Raw genomic sequence first — 19440 nt, 5'->3', positions numbered from 1 at the left:
AGTTTGTAACTAGTGCTGACCCCATAATTCTATTTAAAAAACCCAAAGAAATCCACATCAAACTGACAGCAGCCTCAGGGGAAATTACAGTTCAGAAGAAGGATTAGCTAGAGAACCCAGATTTTATGGAAATGGTATCGGCCCTCCAGAAAGCACATGTAGGTGTGTGAGAGGCCTCCACGGAGGGCAAGCCCTAGTGCAGGAAGGCTCTGGACCCACAGACTGTGCTAAGAGGGCTGGCACATTGCTGGGGACAAGGAGTGTCCCAGGCAAGCGCTCCATGCTCTCCCAGCAGCAGGAAAAGCCTGGCCCTGCTGCTTCCAGCCCTGGGGATCCCAGGCAGGGCTGCTGCTGCTGTGAGCCAGGCGGGTGACGTGGTGGGTGATGTGGAAAGGGGCTGTAAAACGGGTGAGTTGTAGGTTTGGGTTCAGCTGGAGCAGAGGCAGAGCCAGGCCTGTGACAGGCCCTGTGCTGCTCCCAGGGGAGCCATGAATTAGCTGGGCCTGCTCCGAGGGCGGCGCAGGAGCGCGGCTTTGAGTGTCTGCTGAAACGGGACACAAATCACCACTGAAATCCCCGCTGGCCCCCAGCCAACAAACCCATTTTCAAGCTCCTCCAGACTCATGCCCAGACGGCTGAGGCCATCAGACAGCCCTGCTCTACAAGCTCTTGGGGACTTTCCTTTGGGGTGAGCCCATGCCTCCAGCTCCAGTGTGCTCCTCTGACTGGTCCCAACAACCAGCACTGCCTTCACCCAATACAAACAGTCCAAACACTGCCTTCATCCAAATACAAACAACCCATCTGCCTGATGTGAGGGGCAGCTGCTTCTCCAGAGCTCCCAGAAAAGGATAAAGCCCAGAACCCCAATGTGAAATGCTCCTTCAGCCTCGGGACACCAGGAGTGGAGGGAGCAGAGGTCCATGTCCAGCCTTCCCCGGAGGTCACACACCAGGGAAGTGTGGTGAGCTCCCTCCTCCAGACCCAGTCCTGCCCAGTATGGCACTGTCACCTGTCCCACAGAGACAGGGCTTCTTGCATCCACCCCCAGACACCACAAGAAGCCAGTATACAACTGTAGGAATGCAGATGTAAGTCTTGGTGTGTCCTGGGAGCACATTAACCTCACCACCCCCAGCAGGGACCAGGCTCCTGCCATCACAGTCCAGAGAGTATTTCTCCAGCCAGGCTCCTGTGAACCGCCTTCACAAGGGCCCTCTCTCTGCTCAGCAGTGCCAGCATATCCACCCTGCCCCTGTCCCCCCATGGAGACACCAGACCAGCTTACCTTCCCCACATAGAGCGGCTCCGTGCCTGTGTACTCCTCCACCACAAAGAACTGGTTCCAGACCCAGCCACGCTTCACTCTCCCTCCTGCCAGCAGTGCAGGGTCCCCGGGCTCCCCAGGGCCCTGCCCCGCTGTGTGCATGGCCCAGCAGCCCAGCTCCTGCATGGCACACAGCAGCAGCAGCATGGTGCACAGGCAGCCCTGCAGACCCTTCGCCATGGCACTCTAGGGGGCTGCATCAGCAGGAGCTTCTGGGTGTGCAGCCAGCATCCTTTAGGGAGAAGCAGGAGGAAAGTCCACACAAGGAGCTTCTGGACAGGCAGCCAGCATCCTTTAGGGAGTAGCGGGAGGAATGTCCACACTAGGGGTGTGAGGCTGGCTGGTCAGTGCAGAGCATCCCTGTCCCTGCTGCATGCCGTGCCCTGTCCTGCCTGAGTCACATGTGGGACAAGAGGCGGCCCGGGCTGCCCGCTGCTGGCGTGGGAGCAGTCAGTGCTGGTGCCTGGCAGGCTGCTCCTGGGTTTGCAGAGGAGAGTGTGGCAGCTGGCATTTGTCCCTGGGGACAGAGCTGCAGGGCTCCGTGCTGGGCTGCCGTGGGTCTGGCTGGGCAGGGGGGCGATGCCCAGCCTGCTGCCCACCCTGCCTGCGGGCACACGGGGCACACACACCCGCTGCTGGCATTCACAGGAGGAGGAGGAGGAGGAAGCTCTTCCACAGAGTTTTCCACAGAGGAGTTGACAGGATGAGCTGCTGTGGCCAAGGTCTGCCTGTCCTGTGGCAGCTGGGACTACTGTGCAAGGAGTGTGGCAGGGCAGGTGTGTGTGCCACAGGTGCAGCTCACAAGGCCATTTGTAACTCCATCCCAGTGCCTGCTGAAGGGTCCTTGGCCCAGGTGATTCCAGTCACTTCCATTCTCTGCTGGCTCACGCAGGGAGGTGCAGGGCAGTCAGCAGCATCTTCAGGAGCCTGGAAAAAGCCAAAGTGTCAGAGCTGGTGTGAAAACATGGCCCAATGTCCCCCTGTGCTGCTCCTGCAGCATTGCCCAGTATCTCCCACCCTGCCCTGCCCCAGGTGCTCCACTGCCAGGCCAAATCCCACAGGTCCTACAGAGCAGGAACACAACAGGGAGGGCTGCAGAGCTCCCAGCACTGCAGACATCTGCTCCAGCAGGGACTCAGAGACCAAGGATCCTGCTGACAAGGGCAACCCTCACCACATGGTCCTGGCTGTTGAGAGGAGTGATGTGTGTGCCTGGAGGGAGTCACTGGTGCCCACCCACACTGCTGGGAGATGTGCAGCAGCACTCCTGGCACAGCACAGGACCAGAGCACATCAGGCAGACAAGGCTCACAGTGAGGGATACCAACCTCTGAGCATGGGAGGTGCAGCCAGTGCAGACACTCCTGCAAGCCCTCCTTGCAGAACCTCTCTGCCATCTCACCTCTGCAGCCATGGGCAGCAGGAAAGCATCTGTTAAAGAACTTGCCACGCGGCTGACTCCAAAGGTAACAGTTTGAAAAAGGGCTCTGGTGTGAGCTTCAAGCCACTCTCAAGGCACCAAGGGCTGGGACACAAGACCTTTAGCCAGTGAGCACATGGAGAGATGAAGCCTGACCAGGAGATGGGGATGCAGCATCCATCTCTCCCTGCACCAACACCCTGAGGTTCCACCAGAGCTCTGCAATACCAGCCACAGACTGATCTACTCATGAAACATGCACCAGCCTGCAGAATTCATCTCCTGTCAGCTGCTCCTCTGGAGGAGCAGAGGAGAGCAGAAAGAGGGTGAATGGAAAGGCAAATGATCCTGGACTAGATGTCCATCTACTCCCCACAGAAAGGGAGCTGGGCTGTGCTTTGCACAGACCCCTGCATGAATCTGAACAGTTCAGAGGAGGGACAGCTCCCACATATTTCTCCAGCTCTTTCCCTCACTTGCCATTCCCCTGTGTGACTCCACCAATGGGGCCATTTCCCAAACAGGGAATCTCTGCATTCACTTGTCTGGACAGACCCTTCCCTGAGAACCACAAAGCATCATTCTACACTGCCTGCTCGTGGCTCACAAGTTGTGTGTCACACAATGTGCACAAATCTGTTCACCAAAAGGTCTCACACACATCCCACCCCACACACAGCCAAGATCACTCACACTCACTGGCTCCTTCTGTCTATTTCTGCCTCGTTTGTGTGCACACACATTTCCTCCCCATCTACACACACTGCATTCCACTCACACATGCACATCAGCTGTCACATGTGCCAGCCCTGTGCACTTCATGCTCCAAGGAAAACAGGGTCTCCAGTGTATTTTTATGTTGGCAATCACGGTACAGAAGCAGCAACATTGCTGCCACCCCTCCTCCTTGCCAGCCCATTTATTATAAAGATATTTCACACCAGCCAGGTGAGTTGTTGGCAATGTGTCTTGCAGCCAGGCCTCCCAAGCAGAAATGCTTCCTGTCCCTGCTCCCAAAGGGCAGCTGGTGAGGGTCCCTATCAAACCCCAGAGTATTTAACTCTGTACACCCAGGGGAGCAAGATGTCCTGTAGGTGGGGGATGGACTGAGCCATCTCTTCCCACACAGAGGGTAAAAGTAAATTCACAGATCAAATGCAGAGATTGGGGTCTGGAGCAACAGAGCTGAGGCTGCCCAACCCACAGCAGGCTCCAGAGCAAGACACTCACAAAACCAGTGCAAGTGTGCTTTATCACACTTACCTGGCTATACAGAAGATAAATACAGCCAGACATAGTGCACTGCTGTCACAAACAGCACCTCTCCCAGCTCTCACACCTAGGAGAGCTCTGGTTATTTTGGAGTAGGTTACCCAGACAGTGAGATGTCAATAAACTGAGCAGCAAAAGCTGAGCCAGACCAAGAGTTTCAGGTCAGCAGCAAGGGCAAACAAACAGTAAGTGTGGGAAGAACACCCTGCCCAGCATCTTTGCCTGCCACTCTGCAGCACTTTTACAGGCAACACCTCTGGTTGTATCCAAAATCTGAGTACAAGGAGCTGTAGCTGGTAAACTCAACTGCCAGAAAGAGAATTTAGAAAAGAATCCATCTGCATGTGTTCTCAGGACAGCTATGTCAGCCAGAGCCTTGGGGAGAAGCAGCCACCACCTGCTGAAGTCTGCCATTCTGCTCACCCAGCATCCTGCCCTTGCCATCCAGGAGCAGATCCAGCCACACTGATTTATAAAACCCTGCCAGAAGCCTGACAAGGCAGCAGTGCCAGTGCCAGGGTGCAGTTCTGCAACACTGAAGGCCTTCTGAACACATGGGGAGGCTGCAGGAAAGCCAGTCCAGTGGAGCAAATCCTGGCACCACAACCAACATCAGCATCCAGGGTGTCCAAGCGAGCTGGCACAAAGGCAGCACATTCCCACTGCCTCCAGAACCCAGCACTGGGGCACACAGCTGGCAGAGAGCACCAACACTGGCTCTGTGACAGCAGCAGGAGGCACCTTGATTCCCCTCATCACACCATCTCACACCTCAGTGACATCTGATTTCCTCCAGGACACAGGAACCCCAGACGCTCACTGCAGGCAGCCCTGTGCACACAGAAATGGCAGAAATGGATGCTGGCCCTCTCTGTCAGCCTGACCAGAGTTACAGCACACCAGTGGAATTAGCACAGTCCCAAACAGCATCAATAAACCAGTAACAAGAACAGTTTAAATGCACACACTAAGGCAAGGCAGGAGAGAGGAAGTGAGGGCAGAAGAAGATGCTGCAGTGGGTGAGCTCCACTTGAGCAGAGCTGCTCCCTGGCTGGCAGACAAGCTGGCCCACAGTTCCCAAGGCAACTTGTTCAGTCCTGTTGCATCTGAGCACTCCACAGAGCAGATTCTGCCATGGAGAGAGAGTCCTGCTGAGCACCCATGGGGCTGGGCTGCGTTGCTGTGGGAAACACAACCTTATGTACAGTCTCAGCTATTGTGCTGGGTTTATATTTCACAGATTCCTCATCTGAGCTGATGCAGTTTGCTGGTGTCACGTGCCCAAAGTTCAGCTGCTCTCAGCTGAGCTGTGTGCTGCTCTTCCTGTGGGCAGCAATGCAGGTGCTGTAACCAGAGCTGCTTCATCCAGACATCAAAGCCCAACCACAGAACCTGTGCTGAACTCCAGTCCCCTGCACCACAAAATGCAGGCCCAGAGACACATCTCTAGCCAGGCTCATTGCCACAAACCAGATCCTCCTTCTCCAGTGGCAAATTCTCAGCCTGTGTCTCTTCTGTGACAGATTCATGGTCATATCTCTCCTCAGTGCGCAGAACCTTCTTTCCAGCTGCACATCACAGACCTCTTCCAGAAGCTGCAAAGCCAAAAGCACCAAGTCCTACTCATGCCCTTGCAGCAGCAGGAATGAAGACACCCCAGAAGGTCCCATGCACAGGAACCAGGACTGTTTTCATCTTTTATGAAAAGTCTTTTCTTTAGGATTTTTCCTCCTGAGAAGCAGAGAGGCCTCAGGAACAAAATGTAAACATTGATTATCTGCTGCTGTGGAATGCAACAGGTGGATCTGTGATTGGCCCACGTTAGATGTTTCTAATTCATGGCCAATCACAGCCCTGCCGGCTCAGACAGAGAGTCCGAGTCACAAACCTTTGTTATCATTCTTTCTTTTTCTATTCTTAATTAGCCTTCTAATGAAATCCTTTCTTCTATTATTTTAGTATAGTTTTAATATAATATATATAATAAAATAATAAATCAAACGTTCTAAAACATAAAGTCAAATCCTCATCTCTTCCCTCATCCTAAGACCCCTGTGAACACGGTCACACAGGACTAGCACAGTGTTTATTTCCCCATCTTATTGAAAACGTTTCACCAACAGCTGGAAGTGCCCCTTCCCCCTGCCACACTTGAGCAGTGGGGCTGTAAATAATCATGGGAATTGCTGCAGCCCAGCCCACAGCAGCACACATGTTCCCATGTGGCAGCATGCCCAGCACACCACAGCAAGCAGGTTTCCATGCAGAGTGTGAAGCACCAGACCCTCAGACTGCCCCAGGCCCAGGGTGATGTCCCCTGTCCTGCTGCTCTGCCATCCCCACCTGCAATGATCAGCACAGCTCCCCCTGCCCTCCCCAGCAGAGCTCGTGCAGTTTGTTGGTGTGCATTTGGCACAGCTCTACTGTACATCATGTTGACAGTAGAAATTACATCCTGAGCTTATGTTTTACACTGTGCTCTGTCAGAACTCACCGCAGCCCAGTGATCAGGACAAATTGAATAGCATCCCGTCCATGTCAATATTTATTTCATTTTACAAATGCAGGCTGATGCAGGAGAAAGTAGGCAGGGGGAGGGGGCAGGCAATAGCACACCAGGGCAGCAGTGCCCAGCACGGCACAGCCCTGCATTGCTGCCAGCAGCCCAGGGAGGACTGTCCCACCCAGAGGGAGGGAGCATCCCCGGGACCTCGTGCACACAGCTCTGCTGGAAGGGCTGGCACACCAGTACTGCTCCTCTGACAAGCCCTAAGAATTGGTTAAAAACACAGAATTGCCCACCAGGTTCCAGGAGATGCAAAGGCAGGGAAGGAGAGCCCTCTCTCCTGAACCCCAGGCTGCAGCCTCAGCAAATGAGAGCTTGGATGTGCTGCTCTGGCTCCCCACTCCTCCCAGCAGAGTGGCAGCAGCATCAGAGCTGCTCCAGCTGCTCAGAACAGCCATGGGGATGCTACAAAATCTGCTGAGGAGCAAGGCACTGCTTGTGCCACCCTCTAGAATGCAGAGCCACAGCATGAATGCCAAGCACAAGAGAGGAGCTCCTTAAAGCTTGGGCTTTCTTCTGCTTTACCACAGCCCAGAGGACACAAGGAGAGGAAGGCTGCAGTAGGAGGGTTGCTGGACAGAGACAATTCCTCAGCCTGACACCCACAGTCCTCCTGCTGCTGGAATAGCTGCCTGCAGAATGAGCTCAGGGCAGCACCTCTCACACAGCTCCAGCCCTGCTACCCAGCAAAGCCAAGGAAGGAGCAGAAGCAGCACAGCAGGGACAGGGACAGTCCTTGGGGTGGGGACAGCACCTGCAGGCAGAATCCCAACCCCGTGGCTGAAAACTGGGGGCCTGTGGACTCCCATGCTCCTTGCAGTGTGCGCTCCCAAGGGCAGATCCTGCAGGGACAAAGGGGGCACGAGAAGAGCTGTGGTGTGCCCTCATCCCCAGGGTCTGGAGCAGAATCTCTGACCAGTCAGAGGAAGACACACAGAGTTACAGCACACCAATGGAAGCAGCACTGTCCCAAACTGGGGTTCTGCCAGCTTTGGCACTGAGCACAGCCGCCTCACAGGGAGGCTGCAGAGCAGAGCATGGGGAGATACAAGAGGCAGGCTGGAGATACAGACAGAGCACAGTCACAGCTTTGTCAATGGTTTGCAGCTCTGCTTCCAACAGGCAGGACTACAGCACCTTGGAGACAACCCAGGACAGAAAGCCAGACAGACAGAGCTCCTACCTGACTCCCAGCAAGCAGCCATGAGTGCCCCACTGTCAGAGCAGCAGGAAGAGCACAAGTTTCACACAAGTTCATGTTCCCAGAACATGCAAACCCATCTGGAGACCCTTTCTAAATAGTGGAGCCAACCTCCAGCACCAACCAGCCCCCTCCATTCCCTGCCCAGCTCCTTCTGACCCCACTGTGCCTCTACCTGAGAGTTTAGAGGGTGAGCACTGGCTCCAGCACCATCCAGTGTCAGCTGTGTCACCTCAAGGAACAGCTGAAGCCACGTGCAAGCACAAGAGCAGCTCTGGGGGTCAAATTAGTGCCAGCTCAGCCTGCAGCCCACAGGGAGCCCACCTGCCTCACATGTGAGAGCGTGGGCAGCACAGCAGCCCAGGCTCAGACAGCCCTGCTGGGACATGGGGCAGGGAAAGCAGCGATTACTCCCAGAGCAATTCTTTCCAGCTCTGCCTACAGAGCAGCACGGGCTGTGACCACGGCTCCTCCTGTTAAACAGGATTCAAATCCGCTTAAAGCTGGGCAAAGGAGCAGGCTGGCTCCACACACCCCCCAGATCTGTTGTGTGCAGGTAATGCAGGCATGGCAAGGCTGCTGCATGGTTCATAATCTCCAGGCCTAAGGCTAAGACATGAACTCAGGCTCTCTGGAGCTCACTTTCTCTACTGGATATTGTAAGACAAGATGAGGCAAATACAGGTTTTTTTTTTTTTTTTTTTTTTTTTTTTTTATAAACTTCTCCTCGAAATACAGAGAGGAGAGATGAGGCAATCTCAGCAGACATAAAACACTGTCAACTCCAGGCCAGGCAGGGGTATCACAATCAAGCTTCCAACACCCCACACGCTGTCTCTTGACAGGAGATGTCAATAGCGCACCAAGCACTTGGCCAAGCACCCATCCACATCCCCACAGCTCCTCTCCAGCATTCAAGAGGCACCTCAGGATTCCCCCTTTGGGCTGGACAGTGGAATGCACTGAGCCCTCTGGAATACTCTGCAGCTTTAGAACACCAGGGACCAACAGCACAACCTGGCTGCGGCCCCCACAAACCAGTCCTTGGCTGGAAAACATGAACACACATCACTAATTCAGTAAGGGAAGGCAGCACTGCTGAGAGAGAAGGTGTGGGATGCCCACTCACACCAAGACAGATGATGGTCACAGGCACTGCACTGCAAGCTCCCATCCCAGCAGGTCCCATCAGTGCTTTCATTTAAGTCTCAATGTTCACACAAAGCTGGACAAAGTACCAGAATACTGGTGCCACATCTGGTAGGAGCATCTGGAAGCTAGACAGGTTTTTACCACTGCAAGCTCTGCTGAAATTGGGGTTTTGCCCACTGAACCCTCTGCTGAAATGGATCCTGCAAAAGGCAGACTCTAACTCAGCGTCCTTTCCAGAATATCACCAAATTTTGCCAATCAAGAGAGAGAAACCAAGAGATATTGACCTGGATAACACTGTGTACAAATGCTGGAGATCAGTGGCAAAAGGATCCAAAACTCTAGAGGCTTTTTAATTAAGATATTTAAATTACTTTTGTCTTTACTTACACACTGAAAGGGTCATGCAACCAGTCACTGGATAAGCTTTTCCCAAATGCAGGTCCAGACTGTGCAAGGCAACATTTGGTAGCAATCTGCCTTTCAGCAAGTCTTCAGCCTTGATAGAAAGCCCAGCAGACAGACAATGATAAAATCAAGCTCTCCCTCTGATGTCACCAGAGCCTCAGCTTTAACAACAGGGCAGAAAACCCATTATCCGTAGTAAAAGTTTAGTCATGCTTATTTTTGAAGTAAATCACTGGATTTCCTCTTTCTGCTTCCTTGGAAGTGTTCTCTCAGCAAGGAACTCCTTCATCTGCCTTTCTTCTCAGATCAACTTGCACAGGGTTGAGGAAAGTTGTTTTGGCAGAGGAATGTGTACCTACACAATGCTCAGCTCTGTATGACTAAACATGCCTCTTTCTCCCTTCTTTTTAAGTTGCTTTAAGTTTAATTATTGTCCGCTTTGATGCTGCCTTGAGAAATTATAATAGAAAAATGAGGCAACTGCCAGAGCAGGAGCTATTCACAACCTTTTGACTTCTCATGTTCAGTCACTTTCTGCTATCAGACACACTGTGAGGAGGAACAGTATTTGTTAAAGCTCTCACACAAGCATTGTTTGGAAAGAAGTATTTTCAAAGTTTAGGAGGGTGGTTTTTTTTCCTCCAAATCTTCTCTAGTCCAAGTTTCAAAGAAATTTTAATTGCAAAGAAAATCTCAACATTTGCCCTAGGGAAGAGGTTTTTACAGCCATAACGGTCTCGCTCTGCAGCAATTCTTTCCCAAATATGGAATTTTCATGCCTTGTCTACGTGAATACAATACTTTTAATTTGTCTTTAAAAACAGTCTCTGAGAGGAGGTGGAAGCAGCCATCACAGCACCTCTTTCACAACTTCTGAGATGGACAGAGCTCCTCCTGCTGTGGGGAGAGAGCTCCAGAGCTCAGCCCAAGCCTTTCATTTGAGGATGTGGACAGAGAGCCGTGTCTGAAAGCCATTCCCCTAAGAGAGCTGCATCTTTTATGCCTCAGCATCTCCTGAGAAGCCTGAAGTGCTCTTGGGCAGAGAACCCTCCCCAGCCTCCCCTGCCAGAGCTGCTCCTGTGGCCAGGGACACACAGGGACTGTCACAGACATCTTTCCATGAAAAATCCTTTCCTTAGCATTTTTCCTCCTGAGAAGCTGAGAGGCCTCAAGAACAAAATGTAAACAATGGTTATCTGCTGCTGTGGAATGCAACAGGTGAATCTTTGACTGCCTTTGTTATCATTCCTTTCTATTCTTAGCTTAGCCAGCCTTCTGATGAGACCTTTTCTTCTATTTTTTAGTATAGTTTTAATGTAACATAGATCATAAAACAATAAATCAAGACTTCTGAAACATGGAGTCAGATCTCTGTCTCTTCCCTCATCCGAAAACCCCTGTGAACACGGTCATAAGGGACCACCATCACCCTCTTTCTTGCCTCCTGCTGCACTTCTTCTGGCCCTCAACACCACCAAAAGTGACAGGAAAGGAAGGGCACGAGCCCATAACAGGACAGGTGCAATCAGAGCTGATGGCCCAGACAAAGGGGCCATTTGGATAGGAATTAGAGGACAAAGTAAAGTAAAAAAGCACAAAATAGAATTCTTCCGCTTTGACAAATGTGGAGGGAATTGGCTTCTTTTAAGCCAATGTTTGGCAGATGCATGAATTATTTATCATTCAATATTGTGTGATTAAATGGAAAATTGAAGATGTTCATAGCTCTGTCTGCAACTTCCTACCTCTTGTGAAAGACTCCTCAAATTCCTACACAGAATAACAAGTGGGTATTAGAGTGAGTCAGAAAGGTTCAAAGAAACCTCCTCCAATTTGCTTCTCAAGGTTCAAGGTCACATTTAGAGACTCAGTCCTCTGGTGAAATAAATACCATGGCAGGCACACATCACTTTCAGGAAGGGCTCTTGCTGCTGCTCACTCTTCTTCCCCATACATCTTAATCCTCTTAGCAATTTTGTCCTTGGAAATCCCTCAGTCTTCATGACAGGAGATCTGCAACCCCTCCTTACAGAAGGCATGAGGAAGTCCCTTCCTTCCCCTGACAGCACATTGTCATTTTGAGATTCGGACCAGGCTCCCACAGAATCCTCCACAATGAAGCTGAGAGGTTGTGAGGGAGGACAGGAGAGCAGCAAAAAACCGGGACAAGACCTGGGGGGCTGCACCTGCAGTTCTGCAGCTCTCACAGCGCTTTTCTGCACTGCAACAAGATCATCTGGTTGAGCACAGCCCAGAATAGAAGCCTGGACCACCTTCCCACTGCAGATGCCTCTTTGGGTGCCTTTGGCCCAAGCTAAGTGGCTTCCTCAGCACCTCAGGACAAGCCTGCAGCAATAAACAGCTGTTAGCAAGGTGGAAGAATGAGTGTAATTAGTTTCCTTAATGCCAATTTCAGCCTGATCTCTCACACTTAAGAAAACTGTTACAACGATTTTCTTTTTTTCAGAGGAGCTCATTAAATAAAAATTAGAAACAAGATAGCATAATGGGTAAGAAAATTGTTTCTGCAACATCCTGCTAAAATCCAGCACTGCCCTGCCTACAGACAGGCTTTTCTGGTTTGCAAGAAGATGCTCCAAACCTTCCAAAAATTCCCCAGGAATTCCTAAGCACCAGGAAGAAAAGAAGGAATGTGGCACCACGGGAATTTAGGAACCTGAAGCAGGATGGTGCAGAGCCTCATCCCCCAGAGAGGAGGCAAACCTGCTTTGCTAAGACTCAGCACTGTGCAGAACACTCCACCACAGCTGGCAGGAATCCCTGGCAGCTGAGTCTCCAACACAGGCAGCATATTTTGTTTATTGTATCTTATCTATAAAAAGTTTTCTCTTGCTTTGCTGAGGTCCGCTCAGCAGGACAGACAGAGGGACTTGTCACTGCCCCTGGGGCAGTGTTATCTCTTTATACTACAAACTACGTATAACATGTTTACAATTACTTTCCAATACCTATCACTTATGTTAGACAGTGAGCTTCTACTCTAAACCAATCTAAAAGTGCCACCATCACGGCAGAAGATGGAGGTAGAAAAGAAGAAGAAGAAAGGCTGGACATGCCCAAGTCTTTCTACCTTGTCTCTAAAACCTCTATTCTAAAAACTCTAAAATCTACTTTTTCACTTAGTGATAATTTTATTATTACACTACTTAAACTTTTGTGACTTTTAGGTCTTCATACAAAGCGGGTAATTTGCTCTATGGGTCATAATCAAACCTATAGGTGTTCTGGGCTGTGTGCTAGGGTCTCAGAGCCCCCTGGCAACTGTGGACACTTAGAGGGATGTATTGAGTTCTGACAGGGACCTACACACTGGAGCAGATGTGCCAGGAATATTCAGAGCACAGCACCTGCAGATAAGAGCTCCTGCAAAATAAAGGGCTGACCTCCTTGTAAGCAACTTGCAGACAACAGCAACAGGCTAAATTTTGCATTCAACCATTAATGATTGATGCATTATTTATTTGGAATCATTTGCTTCATTCTGCTAATCACATCACCACTACCAGCTCCTGACAATGAGCAGGGCTCGCAGCCATGTCCCAGGAGCCACTCACTCAAACCAAGCCTGGTGGCCTCAGGGCTATTCCACCTCCCCAGGAAAACATCCAGCCTTTGCCAAAAGCTGCTCACCGCCCTGCAGACACCACATGCCCTCTGATGGGCAGCATCTGGCACTGCTCACACTGCCCCAGGTCCACCAAGGGCTCACCTGCAGTCAGGAGAAACCAGCAGCACACTCATGTTCTCCTGCCCCGAGCCCTTCTTGCACTTTGAGCCCAGCCCTCATGTATGGTTTAACTGCACAACAAGGTAACCACTGTAAGTTTCTGCAAAATTCAGGTGTCAATGGCCCAACTTGGGCCCCACAAAGAAGCCCTCCCTGGCAAGGGCAAACAGCCCCATAAAGAGAACCCACATGGAAGCTAGACACCTCTTTGTCCCCTCAGTGCCACAGCCCAGAATATCCCATTTGTGTCCCCCCCAAGCATTCCTGTGCCACTATTCAGGTAAAACCCACACAGCAGAGGACACAGACACCCTTCCCCAGACGAACCAGTCCTTTGGGAATGGACCAAGTCCATGTGGGAGCTCTGGAGACAGGGACAGAGAGACCACATGTCCCAGGTCATTCACATGTAAATGAAGAAGCATTTTAGCATCCAGTCTGCTAGAAATCAAATTCTGATATCCTTCCATGCCCACTAAATTCTGTTCACAAAGACTAGAAAAAAAAGGGAAGCAAAAGCCTTAATAAATGCTGGAAGAGCAGGGAGCTCCCACCAGCTCCCAGCCCAGCGTAGCTCAGGGATTATCTAGGCAATAGTTTATTTTTCTCTCCAGTATCATTTTCCCAGCTTGATCTCTACTGTCGCAGTATGATGGTTTCACCCCATTAGCCTTGCTTAAAAAAGTGATCCCAGGACTGTGAGTGTTATTGCCCACATAAATCAGGAGGCTTTGAATATGGAGCACCTTTAAATAAACAGCTGATGGAAGTGAAGTTCCGGGATCATTATTAATAGCTTTTCATTTCTGTGGCCGCTGTGCTGTGACATTCTTTCCCAGCAGAAAGCCTCTGCTTCCTATCCCCAGCACATCTGATCCCCCGGGTCCTGCAGCCAGGATGAATGACTGCACCTCTGTGTTAATTGCATCGCCTGCTCCACAAACAGAATGCTAATATTAACCAGCAAGAGGAGGGGAGTCTGCACACCAGCAGTGATGGGACAATTCAGAGAGGGACAAACCAGTCCCACTGCCTTTTCCAGGGCTGCTCCTTCCTCCTTCCCTCGAGGAAGGGCAAATCTTCCAATACACACCAGTGAATGTTACAACAGGTGACGAGGTCCTGTTCAATTTCTGTCCTGTCTGAAGCGCCTTGTACTGGACAGACACCAATTTTCTCTGCTCTGCCAGCAATATTACACCTCTCACAAGCCCCCTGGTAAGCAAAATGATGCCACTCTCTGTCACCCTGGTTTTTTAAAGATTTTTTTAAGCCTTCTGATGTTGACATTCTTGTAGCGAACTTTCTCACACACTTTCTGTAAATAACTCCTTGTTTTGCATTCCTTTATGGAGGAGGAGAGAGTTGATGGACTGTTGGTCTGTTCAGTGTCACTGGAGAGGTGGCACTGTCACCCTCCAACCCACTGTCACTCTTGGAAAACTATAAATGTTGGAGTCAGAAAATAAACTTCCCTTTTTCTTCACCTTGAGAACAGTGGTGTGTGCTTGTGCCTGTGCACACAGGTGCTCCCAGGTGGAATTCCCAAAATCTTCACATGCAGGACCCAGAGCTGCCAACCCTGCTGCATCCACAAATGACATCTTCCCCCAGGTTTGTGGAGAGACCAAGTTTCTCCTCAAAGTGTGCTCAGGCTCTCTGAGGCACTTTGCCCAAAGAAAGAAGGAAATGATCCTGCTGACAGCCAGCTCCAACAAAGTGACCAATGTAAGTGCTGGCAAAGAGGCTCCACAGTGCTCCAAGGTGCCCAGGAAAAGGCTGGCACCAGAGGGTCCAGCTGCTGCAGTCCACCCTCATCTCCTTCTACTGTTCTTGAGTCGTGCTGCTCAAAGAGAAATCACAGGGGAAGTGAAAACCCCAAAGCAGCCTGTTGCTGTTTGCAGGGACAGACTTTGCAACAGACATTTGCTGTACATAAACTCAAAGGGCTGCAAAGAGCAGCAAACCACGGGAACAGGTGACGGCTTTTGATTTTACTGCTTGCTCTTTTCCCAAATCCAGCTCTCAGCAAGGAGATTTGGGACACAGGCATAAATAACAGAAGGTTCACCTATGAGAAAGCAGAAGTGGGAGCATCAGAAAACTGGAGTGTGGCTGAACAAGGCTGAAAGAGACCACTACACACTGGGAGTACATTCCTTGGAGGGCTTTGAGAGGGACAAAAAGTGTTAGATGTGCCTCCTGATTTCAGAGCCCTTTTCTAGCTCTGAATTGTGAGGGACTAGCACAGCAGAGACACATCCTTATGACAAGACCGTGTGTCTCTGGATATGATTCTGCAAGAATACAGCACCAGCCTTCCCTCTGCAAGGAACTCTGACCACTTTGCTGAGTGAAGAGAAAGATTTGATTCCTCCTCCAGCACTCCCCCAGTGCTGTATTTGCAGACTGAGAACCAGCATCCAGCAGCAGCCACCCAGGGCCTTCAAGCACAGGAAACACAGTGGGTATCACACATGCAAAGCTCAGTGCATCACAGAAACACTGCTTTCCAACCACCAGACTTCAGCATCCCATTGAAGCATCACCTCTCAGCAGAGGCCAAATGTGCAAATTGCAGTTGAAAGGGAGAACATTTCTGAAAGCTTGAAGCACGTGAACACAGCAGACTGGAACAGAATCTGCAAGTAGCTTCACTTTAATGTCACTACCAAACCAACAGCACAAAGAGGAAGGGACAGACTGGGAGCCCTGGGAACAACCACTCTGCTCAGCACAACTGATAAAGGGAAATTAATCATTCAGTTCCTCCATCAGGCACAGGGGTTCAGGGCTTTGGTATAAAACTCCATCAAACAAGACTGGCATCTTCACTTCTGACATTCCTGGATGGACAGAGGACACAGCGTGGGTTCTGCACAGGGCTTATTTCACAATCCAGCCCTTTGCCTCTGACACTCCTGGAAACAGTGAGGCTGTGAGAATCTTCCCAAGCCAGCACCAGGCTTTGAAGGGTCTTTCCTCATGTATCTGCACAAAGCTGGGACCTTGGGGCCTTGTACGTGGGTTCTAATGTTATTATTATCAAAAGGAATAAAGAGGGACACGGTGAAGTCAGAGGCAGCAAAGCAGCCCAGGCAACAAAGGGAGGAAGAAAAAGAGAGATTACAGCAGCAACAGGGAGGACAGAAAAGCAGATGGACAAAGTGCATGGGAAAGAATAGAGCAAAGGGGATAGACATCCACGTGGGCAAGCAGGACTGTGCTGGAACATGGGGGAGTGTGGGCGTGCAGGAGGGGGCACAGACGCTCACACAGGCAGGTGCAGCAGCCATTTGCAGCTCCCAGTCCTCCTGCCCAGCCCAGGCTGCCAGCCTGGCACTGCTCCCGCCAGGGATCTGCCTGAGAGCACACACAGCACTCCCCTGGCCCAACCCTCTCCAGTCAGCACAGCAGCCGCTCTGACAGAGAAAGATCCCCGTGACCAAAGACAGACAGACCCTGGCTCTGAGCACCCCTCACTCCCCCCAGAGCAGTTCTGTGCCTGGAAGAGGCAGAAGTGGCAGGACACATGTACAGACACAGCCACCTTCCTGTGTGGTTTCCTCCTTTGTCACCCTCGCACACATTAACCCTTTGCATCCTGCTCTGTCACTGCACTGCACACCCTTGCTTGCACTCCCTCTGTCCTCTGGGCTGCTCCACTTCTCCCTGCACACTCCTTCCCAGCTCCCTTGATGACAGTCACATCAGAACCCAAACCCCCAGTCCAGAGCCCAACACACCCAGTCCATGCTGTCACTTGCACAAGTGCTGGAACCCAAACTGCACATCACCCCCTGTGTGCTCCCACTCTGATCTCCAGGCCCCCACAGTTCCAGCTGGACACTGTGTCAGGACTGCAGCAGAGACTAAACGTGCTCCTCTCCAACCCACCACCAATCTCAGGCTGCTGAGCTGGCAGCAACCTCAGGCACGGTTTGGGCATCCAAAGCCAGGCAGTGTCCAGCCAAGAAGCCATTCTTGCCCCCCTGGGCCTCTGAGTTGTTGAACATGTCTTTCCCCTCACCTCTCCATCACACCTCACAGTGGTGTGACACCAAACTCACACCTTGAACACACAGTCATGGTGACCCCAAAACAGAAAAACAAGACACAGCTGCCCTGAGCAGGGCTGGTTACAAACCTCTGAGAGGTTCAGGACCAAGCCAGACATAAGCACTGCATCTGGGCACTGCTTGGGCCCCCATGGTGGAGGACACCAAGAGCATTCACTCATCAAACAGCTTTCCACATCTTGGTACGCAGAGGTACAGACAGATCTCACACACAAAACATATAAAGCATTAAAAAGTTATCAAAGACTCCAGGCATTGTCTAGAAGAGGACAAAGAAAAAAATAAAAAGCTATTTCTATATATACTTGGGAAGCACCAGATAGCACAGTGATGGACTAGATATAAAAAAGATACAGATGAGTCTCAGTCCCAGCCTTTGATCTCTCACAAGGGAAATGCATGTGCTGCCTTCTGGAAACCAGGACCAGACATTGTGTCCTACCCCTGCCTAAGCCCAGCTCAGCTGCAGTTTAAAGAAAAACCTTCCAGCCTGGTGCTTCACAGTCCCTCCCTCTCGTTTCTATTTCACAGCAGCTTTTCACAACCCTGACAGTGCTTACTACAAGCAATACCAGCTCAGCTGCAGGATTTTCTCCTTCTGGGACAGACTAAGGTTTGGAAAATGCTTCCCTAGAAGCAACAAACTTGTCTAGAGCCTGTGGCCAGGAGCTGAAGGCAGATGCTGAGCAGCAGCCTTGGGCAGTCCCAGGTCAGAGCCTGTCCTGCCAGCTCCAGGAAGGAGCTAGTTGAGGATAATTTACACCAGCTCACCACTGACACACAGTCCTGCTCACCAAGGCTTGCTTTCCAGCACTCTGCTGCCTCTCCAGCTTCTCCCAACACACACCATGCCTGGCAGCACCCCACACCTCTGTCTTGGTCAGCCTGAGTGTGCTTTGGCCAGCACACCCACAGGACAGAGGCCCCTTCTCCTGCTGCCCAGGTCTGACAAGGACTCTTTTCCAAGCCATCTCCCTCAGTATGAGCACTAAAAGGTGTTTAATTGTATTGGGTATGGCTGGGAGGGAGTTAATTAGCTTTGCTTGGTGCTGAGTTTTAGCTTTGTGACCAAAACAAAACTGATATTTTAGCTACTGCCAAATGGTGTTTGCAGTGTTAAAACCCTCTCTGCTTCTCACCACGTCCTCAGTAAACAGACTGGGGTGCACAAGAGTTTGGGAGTGGATTACCCAGATCAACCACAAAGCTACCCTGTCTCATCTAACATCGTGCTCAGCAACAAAAAGGGAGAGGAGGGATCTTGGGGGGTTTGTCATCTTTAGTTCAGTAACTCCTGGACATCAGTCCATGCAGAGAAGGCACTGAGTGTTTGCCTTTGCATCCCTTGTTTGCTTTCTCTCTTCTTCCACTTTCACTCATTAAACCATTTTTATCTCAACCCACACACATTTTCTTTTACTCTTCCTTTCCTTTTCCCATGACCCACTTGGGAATGAGGGAGTGAATAATTGGCTGTGTGGGGCTTAGCTGCTTACCAAGGCTATCCCACAACAGCCCAAACACTTGGCTGCACCAGTACAGGCCATGTTCACAGCCAGAGCAGAGGAAATCAGACTGCACCCTTCCAAAGGCATTACCCAGAAAGCAGCAGAGTGGCAGAATGAGAAGCTCCATTCTCCTTGCACAGTGCCTTGAGCCTCAGTCCTGTGAGGAGAGCTCACATCTCCAGCTCTGGAGCAGCCAAGCACCACCCTACTTCCCATCTAATCCACCGAAACACATTTGCACTCTAGGTGCAAAACCAATTAAAGCCTCAACTGATGGTTCCAGCATCATTCCCAGCAGACACGAGTCTCCCATTACACAAAACCGCTTTTTAAGAGAAAAATCCATAAATGCTCACCTGTGGTGGCTACTCCAGCTGGGGAGGGTTCAGTGCCTGCGTTCACTCCTTACATCCATTGCTTTGTGATACCAAGAACAGGAACAGCAACATCTGTCAGCACAACAGCCCTCTAGGCAGGACTGCAGAGCTCCAGATCAAAAACCCTTGGCTGCCTTCACTAACCCAGCTCTGGGGCAAGGCAATATCTTGATGATGATGTCCCCATCTGCAGGGTCAGCCCCTAGTCACTCGTGCCATGGGGACACAGAGCGGCAGCCCCAGCCCTTCGCACACCTGGCGATTGTCCCCTGCCCATGCTCCCAGCTGCGCCATCAGCCCTGCCACACCTGCCACCGGGGCTGCTCCTGTCCTGCATCGAGCTGGGCCGCACCAAACCCACCCGGGGGCTCACCTGAGAGCT

General features: G+C 51.1%; 1 protein-coding gene across 1 annotated transcript in view; it reads right to left on the bottom strand.

Annotated features, from left to right (window-relative positions):
* The window catches only part of CDH22 (cadherin 22), a 78530-nt gene that overhangs the window by 50962 nt on the left and 8128 nt on the right, over positions 1–19440 (bottom strand). Inside the window, exon 2 of the mRNA XM_063172293.1 lies at positions 1289–2254. Coding sequence (XP_063028363.1) covers positions 1289–1507 — 219 coding nt within the window. The 5' untranslated portion in view covers positions 1508–2254. The remainder of the gene's footprint in view (positions 1–1288; positions 2255–19440) is intronic.

The sequence above is a fragment of the Melospiza melodia genome, chromosome 19 (assembly GCF_035770615.1).
Source record: "Melospiza melodia melodia isolate bMelMel2 chromosome 19, bMelMel2.pri, whole genome shotgun sequence".
Lineage (NCBI taxonomy): Eukaryota > Metazoa > Chordata > Aves > Passeriformes > Passerellidae > Melospiza > Melospiza melodia.
Note: the sequence above shows the minus strand (reverse complement) of the source record. Positions and strands in the feature narration are given on the sequence as shown.